Source organism: Bos mutus, chromosome 15, assembly GCF_027580195.1.
Source record: "Bos mutus isolate GX-2022 chromosome 15, NWIPB_WYAK_1.1, whole genome shotgun sequence".
Classification (NCBI taxonomy): Eukaryota; Metazoa; Chordata; class Mammalia; order Artiodactyla; family Bovidae; genus Bos; species Bos mutus.
In genome coordinates, this window is record NC_091631.1 from 50,842,017 (window position 1) to 50,854,642 (window position 12,626).

At 44.6% G+C, this 12,626-nt stretch overlaps 1 protein-coding gene across 1 annotated transcript; it reads right to left on the bottom strand.

The window, feature by feature from the left end:
• Positions 1-1,481: 1,481 nt before the first annotated feature.
• CD3E (CD3 epsilon subunit of T-cell receptor complex) lies at positions 1,482-12,144 on the bottom strand. Its single transcript, XM_005897154.3, has 8 exons — positions 12,032-12,144; positions 11,811-11,919; positions 9,731-9,748; positions 4,947-4,964; positions 4,300-4,521; positions 3,288-3,455; positions 2,898-2,944; positions 1,482-2,157 (listed from the first exon to the last, which is right to left on the bottom strand). Exons 2-8 carry the CDS (start codon positions 11,857-11,859, stop codon positions 2,101-2,103), a joined length of 579 nt encoding a protein of 192 aa, XP_005897216.1. The 5' UTR covers positions 11,860-11,919; positions 12,032-12,144; the 3' UTR covers positions 1,482-2,100.
• Between the last annotated feature and the right edge of the window lie 482 nt (positions 12,145-12,626).

Consider the following 12,626-nt stretch of genomic DNA (forward strand, 5'->3'; position numbering starts at 1 on the left):
ACCAGAGAAGCCCTCAAGCACAATTTCTGCTGCTGCTGCTGCTAAGTCAGTTCAGTCGTGTCTGACTCTGTGTGACCCCATGGACGGCAGCCCACCAGGCTCCCCTGTCCCTGGGATTCTCCAGGCAAGAACACTGGAGTGGGTTGCCATTACCTTCTCCAATGCATGAAAGTGAAAAGTGAAAGTGAAGCTGCTCAGTCCTATTCGACTCTGCGACCTCATGGACTGCAGCCTACCAGGCTCCTCTGTCCATGGGATTTTCCAGGCAAGAGTACTGGAGTGGGGTGCCATTGCCTTCTCCTAGAGCAGAGGAAATGCTTCCTAAATGTTCGCTATTATTGCATTCACTATGCTGAGCCACACCTCCCTTGGTGGGCACCATTATATGCACCTGGGACAGAACTACCACCCTTGGACCAGCCTGCTGATCAGCAGCTAGTCACCGTCAACGTCATGGAGATTCCTTTTGAGCCTAAGTGCTGCTTACAAGGACAGACGTAACTTCAACGCAGGCCAGTAAACAGAAACAGCAGCCACAAGACCGAGGCTGAATGTGTACAGTATATGGGGGTCTGCAAACCACAGAGGACTTTTCTGAGTCGTGGTCACACTCTTAAATAGTCCTGTGGTCAGCAGGGTTTTCTGAGTGCAGAAAGCCGGCTGATTTGAACTGGGCTGAGAGAGCCTCAGTGCTCCTGTGAAGGCCCTTTGCAAGCTGAGCATGTGCCTTGGGAGGTCGAAAAGGAAGGCCTCCCACATGGGCCCTGCTGCTCTGCGCCCATCACCCTCACTCAGAGCGCAGCCCACATCCGGGCGGCTAGACCACAGCCGGCTTCTGGCTGCCTTGCACTACTTCTCGCAGCAGAGGCAGAGATCCCTGCTCTGCCGCACCTCCACCTCCTCCCTCCCCTCCCCCAGCACCCGGGCGGCTCCTCCTCTCCTCGGAGGGGCTTCCTTCTCGAGGCAGCGTGGAAATCTGTATTCCCCTCCCCCACATCCCAACACCCGCTGACACACACCCCTTCACCTCCTCTTTTCTTTCCGCTGCCTTCATCTGCCTTTTAAGACCTTTATTTCTGTCTCACCCGTTTTCTGAACGGAGCATTCATCAGGCACTCTTTGTTATTCTTGCTGTTTTTCTCCAAAAGGGATTAGTCAAATGATTCTTTTTCTCCCTGTCTTTCTTTCTTTCTCTCTTCCCTCCTTCCCTTCCCTCCCTCCCTTCTTTTTCTTTTCCATCTTCATTTCTTTCCTCTCTGCCTCCTTCCCTTTCTCTATATCCACCCCCCACCCCCTGCCCCTCTTTGAGTTATTCCCTGATGCCCTTTTCAAAGAGAGCTTCAGGTAAGGCCTGTTCCAGTCGTGGAAACAGGTAGTACTTGCATTTGAGGTCATAGCTAGGAATACAGTCAAAGGTAGGGAGGACCTGTGTTGTTCAGGAAACAAGACAGCCTGAGGGCTTCCCAGAAAAGAGGGACAGCAACTCTTTCAGCCAAATACACTTTATTTCTTTTCTTTCTCAGCTGACAAGGAATTTAGCACATTCATGGAGCTACAAATGACCATCTAGGAGTCTGCAGTGGAGACAGGGAGGGAGGGGGCACAGAACGAGCTCTGGGTTGGGGTCTGTGAACAGGGCAGGACCTCTGCCAGCATTTACCCAGTCCATTCCCACCAAGGGTTTCCAAACAGAGAGCTAGAAACAGAGAAAGGTAGGTGGAATAGTTAGGGATGGGGCAATTTCTCTGCAAGAGAAAGAGGGAACCAAGGGGAATAGTAATATCCACTGGGGAAGGAACAAATGGGGGCAGGGTGGGGTGAAGAATGGAAATAAATATCCTGACAAGAAGGCCAACCAGGTGTGAAGGGGTGAGTAGCTGTGATGTTTCAAAGGATAATAAGGCAGCAATATCCTTGGACTGGGCGCCAGCAGAGAAGGCAGGAAGGAGGCTGTGGGGACAAGGCTGAGGGTGGAAGCTTCCCACAAGGCAGAGGAACAGTTCTCCTGTGGGGTCCAAGATTTGCCCAGGGAACAAACAGGGAGTGGCAGGCCTGGAGAGGAGGCAGACCTGGGTCAGTGGGAGATGGTGTCAGGAGTTGTCAGACGCCTCTCTGATTCAGGCCAGCATACAGGTCCCGCTGGCCTTTCCGGATGGGCTAGAGGTGGAATAGAGAGCGGGTGGTCAGCAGGGTGGGAGGAAGTCATTCCTGAGAAAGAAGGGCTTCTGCAGAATTAGCTTTAGAGCAATGGGAAGATCCTAGGCTAGGAGGCAGGAGGTGGGCTCAACTGGTAAGAGAATTGATCTGGTCACCTCCTGTGAACCTTAGTTTTCCCATCTCAAAAATGGGAAACTAAAGGACCACTTCTTAGGGCTTTTGTCAGAATTAAGTGAAGTCACTCATGCAAAAGTAAATGCCACATGCTTGACTGGTGCTCAGTAAATATTTGTTGAGTTTTTCCAGGTGTGACATGCAAAATATTTAACCATTGGTGGTGCATACACACCGATCAATTAGAACAGTCCTGGTGATTCTCTGCCGTGTCAGGCAGTAACTCTTTACTTGCCAGATCAGCTGGTAGGTACATGCTGGTGGGATGGCAGTCACGAGTTTATGGTGTTTGAGTTGTGTGTATGGTATTCCCCATGGCTGCTCCTGAGCTAATTAATGAATAAACCAGAGAAAGAGGAGTGACACCGCCACCCCCACTGCTTGTGGCTGTGGGAACCCTGCAGCCTTTGAGATGACCGCGTTCTACCATGATAGAGGCGGGCACATTGTGGGTTGTCCTGGAGCCCTGAAGGAGGGGCCTTGAAGTGTCTGACAGGCCAGGTGGACAGTCCCACCTGTCCCTTTCTCCCCTAGAAATTCCCCTCCCCCACTGTGTCCCTCATTACCTCATAGTCTGGATTGGGTACAGGGGGTGGCCTCCCCTTGTTTTGTCCTGCAAAGGAGGGAAGGGAAAACGATTCATTTCCAAGAGGACACACCAATCTCGTGAAAATGAGACCCAAATCCAGGATGGCGAACTCCCCTCTACTTCTCAGTTTTTTCTGCTCCAGCTGCTATTTTTCTTTGCCTTTTTTCCATCCCATCTCTGATGACCCTACACAGTTCTTATCATTTTGTGACCTCTGCTCAAGGTCCTTCCATGGTTTCTGAGTAATCTGAGATGGGACATTCTGTGTCAAGATCTTGGCCATACCATGACTGTTCTAGAGAAGCTGTCTTGACCTGGTCCAGGCCAGACATCCCCTCCTTGGTGGGCATCTCCTCCGTGATCTTACCCCGAGGCCTACCGCCAGCACCCGCTCCTCTAGTCATAGGCGAGGCTTTGGCCTTTCGGCTCTTGCTCCAGTAATACACCAGCAGCAGCAAGCCCAGAGTGACACAGATGTCAACCACGATGATTGTGGCCACCTCCATCAGATTCACCTCCATGCAGTTCTGACACACTGTGAGGCAGGGGTCGGGGGAGAAGAAGAGAAATCCCCCAGAAAGGAAGACACAGGACACCGGAGATGAGGAAGGAACAAATGAAGCTCGTTCTCGACCTTTAGTACTCACGTACCTGCCGTGGCCAGACACCCCTCCCTCTGCCCCCAGGCTGCTTCAGCACCTTTATAACAACAAACGAAGTGTGGTGTTCATGGGTAGAGACTCTGGAGTCAGTCAGACAGTCCTGGGTTCAAAGCCCAGCTACATGACTCACTAGTTGTGAGAATTCGGAAATGTGTGTTGAACCTGCAAAGCTTCTGTTTCCTCATATATAAAATGGAAGTAAAATAGCACTGAACCCATATACTTGGTAAGAGGATTATATGAAATGCCCAGGCAAGTGTTTGATATAGTGCTTGAAACTTAGTAAGCATTCATTGATTGTTAGCTGTCATTATTGTTTATGATTATGCCTTAGTTTATGACATTTTCATAGAGTAGCTTTGAGTCCTTTTTGCAAATCCTGAAGAATTCATGTCTGGATAAAGCATCAGATAAACTAATATTGGGGTTCCATGTTTTCTGGACAGGATGTAATGCAGACAGGATACCCAGTCCTGTCTCTTGGGAAGTTGTTTTGGATCTAGTGCTAAGGTTACCCTATCAGCCCTATATTGATGTTTAATCTATATTTCAGAAAACACTGATGATGTGTGGCCCCAGATAGTCTTGGATTGAGTACAGGGGAAGCACAAAGTTGCCAGGGAACTGTAAGTTGGGTAAGGGGAAATCCTGAGAATGCGATTTTAAAATATCCTCCCTGAAGAGTCTAGTAGAGCTTGCTCTGAAGACCTGTATTACCTCTTGCTTTCAGGTACAGCGTGTGTGCGGCCTCCTTGTTGCCTTCGGTCATGTAGCACTGATAATAACCACTGTTATCCATTTCTGAAAAGTTTTCCAGTAACAGCTGTTTCCCAGTATAGCCTTTCATTTGTTCATCATTTTGTTTCCAATGTATTTCACCTTCAAACTCTCTAGGGCATGTCAGCTCAACAGTGTTTCCAGAGATGGAGACTTCATATGCTGGGGAATGGGAGAGAAGAGAAGGGAAATTTAAAAAGAGAAACCAGTAACATTTAAGGCAAGTTAGTAGCCAAAGAAGCAACCAAATGCAGAAAGTCATCTGACATCCTAGATCTCAGATTTTCTTGTCAAAAGGCGACTCTGTTGGCTAAAGGATATGAAAGAGGAGAGACGCAGGAGAAGGGGCCCTAGAGAACCTCCTGAAGATGACTTCAGAGTTTAGGCATGGACATGGGGACTTGGAAGGAGAGGGTGAAAATAAAGAAAATCTATAGAAGTCCTTATTTGTAATGTTTCTAAAATGGGGAGTTAGAAATGTTGGGAGGGCCTCAGTTCTTGGGGTTAATCTCCCTCAATCAGGTGCTTCTTCCCAACCACAGATCTGCATCATTGATAGGGCAGGCGTAAGAGACTGAAAAACTTACGTTTCTGTTCATCAGCATCTGAAAATGAAAAAAGGAAAGAATGGTAAGAAAATAACCTTGGTTGAAGTTTAAATTGTGGGTAAAAAATTTTGAGTGGAGTTAGACACTGTCTCTAAGAATTCCCAGAGAATTTTTTGGGAGCCCCATGTCTTGAAGATGAGTTATGTACCTGGCCTAAGAGATATGCTCATAGACACAACTCAGGTGTATCAAACAGAGAATGTATCAGCATGTAAAGCTCAAAAAGTCTTAGAATCCTAAAGCTGAAAAATTCTAGACGTCTTCAAACTTATTCTCTTGCATTAGCAAGGGCCATATTCCAGATAGATATGAAAAGGATATCATATCCTTCTCAGAGATGAAGACCTTCATTTCTTTGAATCACTGATTCTTATACTCATCTGTTTTTCGTTATTCAGAAGTTCTTTCTTATAACTAACAGAAACCCTCATAGTAGAGATCAAATATCTTTCTTCTTATTCCATGCCACTTTCATGTTATTACCCTTAAACTATGTGAAGTTCTGTATACATTTTAAAGAAATAATTCTTCTAATAAAAAGTGACAGTATTTTAAATTATATCTCAGTGCAATCAACTCTTAGTTATATATGTTGGAACTATTGGTGTGGACAACTGAAATCCACTAATAAAATTTGGGGATCCAGCCAAATTCCCCAGAGTAGGTAATTTTGCCCTAGGAAATAGGGATGGGGAGACCCTGGTTTCCTGGAAGACCTGTGGCTGGGACCCTAGGCAGCACTGGGCTATGCTTGAGCCTGAATATATAACAGTTGGAAGAGCAGAGCGTGACGCTCAGAGGTACCGCTCTCTCTGTTGGGGGTGTTTTGCTACAGTGTGCTATGGGGACAGAACGCTGGACTGAGTCAGAAACCCTATGTTTGAATCCCAGATCTGCTTTAGGCTGTGTGACCAAGGGAAAATCATTTAACTTCTCTGAGCTTCAGTTTCTTCATCTGGGAAACAGATAAAACATCTACCTCACAAGGTATTTGTGAGAACTAAATGGATTATGAAACCGAAAATGGATGGTGCATTGCAGATGCTCAAGAAAAATGTTTTTTACTTTCTTTCTTTCCTTCTGGGGGTCCTGCTAATGGAGAACAGAGCAGAGTACTGACCCACTTGCTTAGTCAGCACTCCAGCTGAGATCAAATGGAATGTAAAGTCATTCTGCAGGTTTACCTATCTACTAATAATGGGGAGTTGAGTATAATGACAGTAGATCATCTGTAATATTTTGACTTGGAAATAATTTTTCAGCATTGATATTTCTTAGAAATATTAAACTAGAAATCATAAAATAATATAGAAGTAAATAGAAGTTTCACTCTGCATGGTATGTTTGTTTGGAAAAGCAATGTGAAAGAAATTGCTCACAACTCTTTTTGGCATAAATTCAGTAGTGAAGCGCAGACCAATACAATCTCATACGAGGGCGTAGATGTCTATGCTTAGAAGCACTTGTTTTATTATTATTATTTGGCTGTGCTCCATGGCATGTGGGATTTCAGTTCCTCAACCAGGGATCGAACCCATGGTCCCTGCAGTGGAAGCACAGAGTCTTAGCCACTGGACCACCAGGAAATTCCCTTAGATGTCTGTACTTAGAAACAGGACATATGCTCACAAAAATTTTGTACATGTTCATAATGATTAAAAGAATGAGTTTCAGGGACTTTCCTGGTGGTCCAGTGGCTAAGACTCTGTGCTCCCTGTGCAGGGGGCTGGGTTAGACCCCTGGTCAGGGAACTAGATCCCACAAACTGCAAGTAAGGCCTGTGTAGCCAAATAAATATTTTAAAAAAAATGAATTTCAGCATCAGATAAATATGCATTTATATTTATATCTCTGATTGGACAATATATTTATTTTCTAAGTCTTGGTTTTCTTATCTGTAGAGTGAGGATGTTAGGAGAATTATGTGACAAAATTCAGGTAGAATATTAAGGGCAATACGTAGAACATGTATACTTAGTAAACTATAATGCTTATTATTTAGTCTGCATATTTCCCGTATAATGATAGCTAAACTCTACCAACTGCTTTCCGCCCATCAGATGATATTCTAAGTAAATCAATCAATCCTCATAACAACTCTACAAGCTAGGTATCATTATTATTTATATTTCACATGTAATAATGCTATGGCACAGAGAAGTTAAGAAAATTATTCAGACACTCAGCAAGTAAGAAGTTGAGCCAGGCTATGATGCTCTAGTTTCAGAGTTAGACTCTTAGCCTCACACTCCACAACCTTCTTCACTGCCTGAGATATTGTTCCTCATAAATAAGGTTACTCTTTAAAACTCAACTCAAGAATCACCTCCCCTGGGGAGCTTTTCCCAACTATATCCTTTGTAGAGTTGGCCGCTCTTCTCTTTATATTTTATTTTACTCTTTACTCATAGCAGGAAACAGACTACATTATCAATTATTTATCTTTCAAATAAGACCATCAGCTTTCTTTTTTTTTTTTTTTTTGCCGAACCATGTGGCTTGTGGGATCTTAGTTCCTTGACCAGGGATTGAACCCAGGCCCTCAACAGTGAAAGTATGAAGTTCTAACTGCTGGACTTCCAGGGAATTCCAAAGACCTTCAGCTTCTTGAGGGGGAAGGAACTAGTGATGCAGTCATATGCATGATCATTTATTCATTTAAAAAACAGGTATTGAGCACCTGTTCACACACACACACACACACACACACACACACACACATTGAGCACCTACCATGTGTATTAGAAGTAAAAGTAAAGTGTTAGTGGCTCAGTCGTGTCTGACTCTGTGATCCCATGGACTGTAGCCCACTGGGCTCCTCTGTCCATGGGATTCTCCAGGCAAGAATACTGGAGTGGGTTACCATGCCCTTCTCCAGGGGAATCTTCCTGACCCAGGGATCAAAACCAGGTCTCCTGCATTGCAGGTGGTTTCTTTACCGTTTGAGCCACCTGGGAAGCCCATGTGTATCTGGCCAAGTAAATAAGGTGTTGTTTTGGCCTTCAATGAATTCATGATATACACAAAAATTCCAACCCACACCCGCATATATATTCTTTCCTGAATGGATGCTCAGGAATACACATCACTCAGCTGTAATCGGACCTGACAGTTAGCAACAAACATAGGCACATCTCATACAGATTCTATTGAAAGATAATTATATTTTCTCTCTAATGGTTCTGGCTCTTAGTATTTATTACTGTGACATGTCATGATCATTTTGATCCACATTTGAAAGGAAGTTGTACAGAGCGAAAATCCTCTTACCAATTTCTTCTGAATCTGAAAAAGAAACTATTCGGAACACTTCTATCAGCTAATAAGATCAGACCCTTCCACCTTGGGTTAGGACTCTTCCCTCAATCTTCAGAAAACAATGGACATTTAAATTTTCCATGGCTGCATATGGAAAAACTCTTTCATATTCTACATTAAAAAAAACCTGGTGGCTAATTAGTTATAAAAAAAGGGTCCTAAGTAATCATTTTGAATATAATGTCTATTCGATACATAAGTATAAAAATATATTTATAAAATTAAAAATACAATTGGCACTAGTGGTAAAGAACCCACCTGCCAATACAGAACACATAGAGATATGGGTTCTGTTCCTGGGTCAGGAAGATCCCCTTGAGGAGGAAATGGCAACCCACTCCAGAATTCTTGCCTGGAGAATCCCATGGATAGAGGAGCCTGGCAGGCTACAGTCCTTAGCGTTGCAAAGAGTTGGACATGACTGAAGTGACTTAGCAGGCAAGCATAAAATTATTACATTGTACCCCTTAAACTTATACCATGTTATATGTCAACTGTATTCCAATAAAGCTAGCAAAAAAGGAAGGTCTGTATTGGGCATAAATTAAACGATAAACAAAAACCAACCCCAAATGACCAATAGCATGCAGAAGAGATTAGTTTTTCTGGAGTTTATCAGGGCTCTCAACATATCCCATCTGTCAGTAAGGTAACATTAACACATTCTCCATGATATATTTTTTAAAAAGGATTCTAAGGACACTACAATTTAGGCAGATTAAGGCTACGTAATGGAGACTGGCCCAGTGCCTGCCTTTTAACACAAAATTGGTTCACTCAATTTGGAGGAGCTGACTGAAGAGAAAGCCTTCCAATACTGGGATATTCCTGCCTCTCTGCTATGACTGAGGAGGTAAGTCCAGGCCAGGCACACTCATATGCATGTGCACACATGAACACACATGCACACACACACACTTTCAGAGTATTTGGACGTGTCATTCTTCTTCTTTTTTTTTTTTTTACTTTTGGTCATACCCCACAGCATGTGGAATCTTATTGCCCTGACCAGGAATGGAACCTATGCCCCCCACACACTGGAAGTGCAGAGTCTTAACCATTAGACCACTGGGAAGTCCCTGGACATGTAATACTGAATGTGGACTCAAATGCTGCCCCAGAGGCCTATTTAGTGCATCTCTAGGCATGCATTCAAGCCACAAATCCTCCACAAAAAAACTCACATCAAATAGGAAACAAAAACTTGGCATTGTTTTAGTTGGCTCAATTCTTTTCTTCTGAATAGTTAACACTCATTATTTCCTATGATCTCTGTTGTATTCCTCCTCTTGGCTAGAACTATCCCTAGACTTATGGCGAAAAGGCAAAGGAGAAGATGAGAGAAACCCCTTTTATTGGTCTCTGTAGGAGGTCTAGTGAAAACATTCATAAATATAAAACAGATGGGCTGATTTGATAACAAGGAAAGAAAAAGCATAACTCACCTTGTGCCCAAGCACCAACTAGAAAATAAATAAGAAGAAAAGAGTTAGTAAATGTTGTGAGTGACTGAAATTCCAAGCAGAGAAAGTTCTATAGTCTAGTCTGACCATTTCTGAGCATCTGCGGTCCTTCCCACCCATTTCTGGATCACAGTTAAGCCTATACCCAGTGAGTGATATGGACTTCTGGGTACCGACCCGGGGTTTCTGGTCCGTTTGGGATGAGACAGAAGAAGGAAGCACCTAGCGTTAAACATGAACACACAGCATTTGACAAACAGATGTTAGAAAATGTTGAGGGGTGCTTCTGGGGAGACGGAGAAATAGCGGGAGAGTTTTGCAGCTGAGCCTCCATTTTAAAAAGAAATCTCTTGACTGTGGAAGAAAAACAAGCTCTGGGTTAGGTGCAAAGATTGAGATTCTTGTTCCGTCTCTGACTCCTGCTAGTCTGATAGTTCGGTTTTTCCATTTGTTTTCTACTTGAGACAGAGATGAGAATACTTGAAACCAATTACTCATTAGCTAGCTAGCGCCTGTGCATTGAAGAGTCCGATCATATTTCCACTGGGTCCTCCAGAGTCCCTGCACTCAGCAGTAATCCGGATTCTCTGTAATGACCAGTTTCCCTGACATCGCCTTCAAGTTTCATGTGTACCTATTTTATCAACAGCCTGTATATTGGATGAAACACCCCTCCCACTCACCATAACCAGAGCAGCCTGGGCACATTCTCATGAGGCCAAACCTCTAGGGGTGGTTGGGTCTTTGGTATTCCCTCTCTCTCCCTCTGCAGAGCACAGTATATACTATGGGGCTGTAACCCAATGCCTTGAGGAATCACACTCTGCCCCTTGACACTCCACATGTTCCCTGGTAGGAGACAAATGAGCCAGAGAGCTCATTATAAAGGCAGAAGGGCAGCCCCACTCCAGACCCACTGAAGCAGAAGTTGAAATTTAACAAGATTCCCCGGTGACTCGTGTGCACGCTCAAGCTAGAGAAACCCAAGATGAAGCAGGAAGTGGAGACGCCATGGCTATAGCTCTGAGATGCAAGCCCCAGCTGTGATAGTGTTTTCTAGATTTCTAAAATAAAACCCTCATGAGCTATTTGGCCTCACATCGTGCCATCATTAAGAGCGCGGGTTGTAGGCAGTTCTGAGTTCCCAGATCAGCTTCAGCACTTACTAACTGTGGTTTTAAACAAGCTATTGAACTTCTTTGAGTACTAGTTTTTCACATCTGTAAAATAGGGCGGAGGTCCCCAGCCTCTGGGCCACAGATGGGTACCTTCGTCAGATCAGTGGCAGCATTAGATTAGAAACAAACTGCACAATAAATGGGGTGTGCTTGAAACATCCTGAAATGAACCCCCCACCCCAGTCCGTGGCAAAATCGTCTTCTACGAGACTGGTCCCTGGTGCCAAAAAGGCTGGGGACCACTGAAACAGGATACATATAACGTTTACCTTCTAAGGTGGAGGTAAAGATTAAATTAGTTAACACAGGTAAAGACCTTTTTGTAGCATGGTATCTGGCACTCTTACTGAGTGCTGTTTACTACAGCAACCTTAAAAGAAAAAAAATCTTTGTCTGATATGAGCTATGGAAAGCCTCTTAGTTACTTATCAATTTATATTCCACCTTCCTTCCAACAGGACTAAAGTAATCGAAAGCACTTGGTCAACTGAAAAGGACTGGAAATTATGAAGTGCTTCATTGTCTCAGATACTAAGCTTGCTGTATAGTTGGTGCAGAGTTTGGGATCAACTATCTATTCTCCTCGCAATAAACAGTGAAGGCTAACTCCTCTAATCTCCTTTGTGTTAGTTCACAAGGGAGGCACAAAGATCTCCTTGCTTTCGGTAGATATGATCACCTCAACTGCTTTCCTTTAGCTGTTCTCTGAAAGGTCTTCTGGGAACACACTAGCCTAGCCCTCATTCCCTGTGCTAACACTGCACAAACATTTCCTTACATTTTCTAGAAAATGAGGCTCCTTGATACCCTGGGCAGTACCAGGTTAGGCAGTGAGCCTTCCATGGTCTGGAGAAACACCCATCTTTTCATTCCATCCTACTCACCTAATAAGAGGCAGAGTCCCAGAGCTCGCCAGAGATTCCCCGACTGCATCCTTCCCTCACTGGACGCTCACTCTACCTAAGATGGCGGAGGCCAGTTGGCTCACAACTTCTGAAAAAGAAACCAGAGGACTTTTTCAAAACCCCTGCTGGAGTTGAGGACCCTGGGGCCATTGCTCCCAATGCTGGGATGAAAAAGGGGGTTTTGTAAGAGAGAGACTCACCATTTTCCGAAGCAGGCACCTACGGCTGGGAGGGGAGGCGGGTTTCTGAACCCCACACAGGAAGTGTGAAGGGGCCTCTGGGCCTGAAGGGTTCTACGTTTGAGACGGAGGCAGCCACCTGGGTTGGCTGGGGAGAGTTGGGCCCCGTGTCCTCCCATTGGATGAGGGAGACCTGAGGTGCTGTGAAAAAATACCTGCAACTCAGCTGCCCAGGCCTTGGCACACTGGGGGCTCCCTTCTCAGATACCCCTCCTCACCACACAAGCTGTTACAGGAAGAGAGAGGAGCACCAAAGAGTTGCTTTCTTTATGGCATACGTGGCTTGGGCCAAGGTTGTTGGTTTGAAAATATATGTTGATTTAAAACCATGAGATGCCATTCTTTTTTTGCCTGTAATATTTACAAAAATATTTTTTAAATGTAATATTCAGCATTGGAAAGGGTAAAGAGTGACAGTCTTAGAATCTGCTGATGTGAGTATAAACGGTTATCAGATCAGATCAGATCAGTCGCTCAGTCATGTCCGACTCTTTGCGACCCCATGAATCGCAGCATGCCAGGCCTCCCTGTCCAGCACCAACTCTCGGAGTTCACT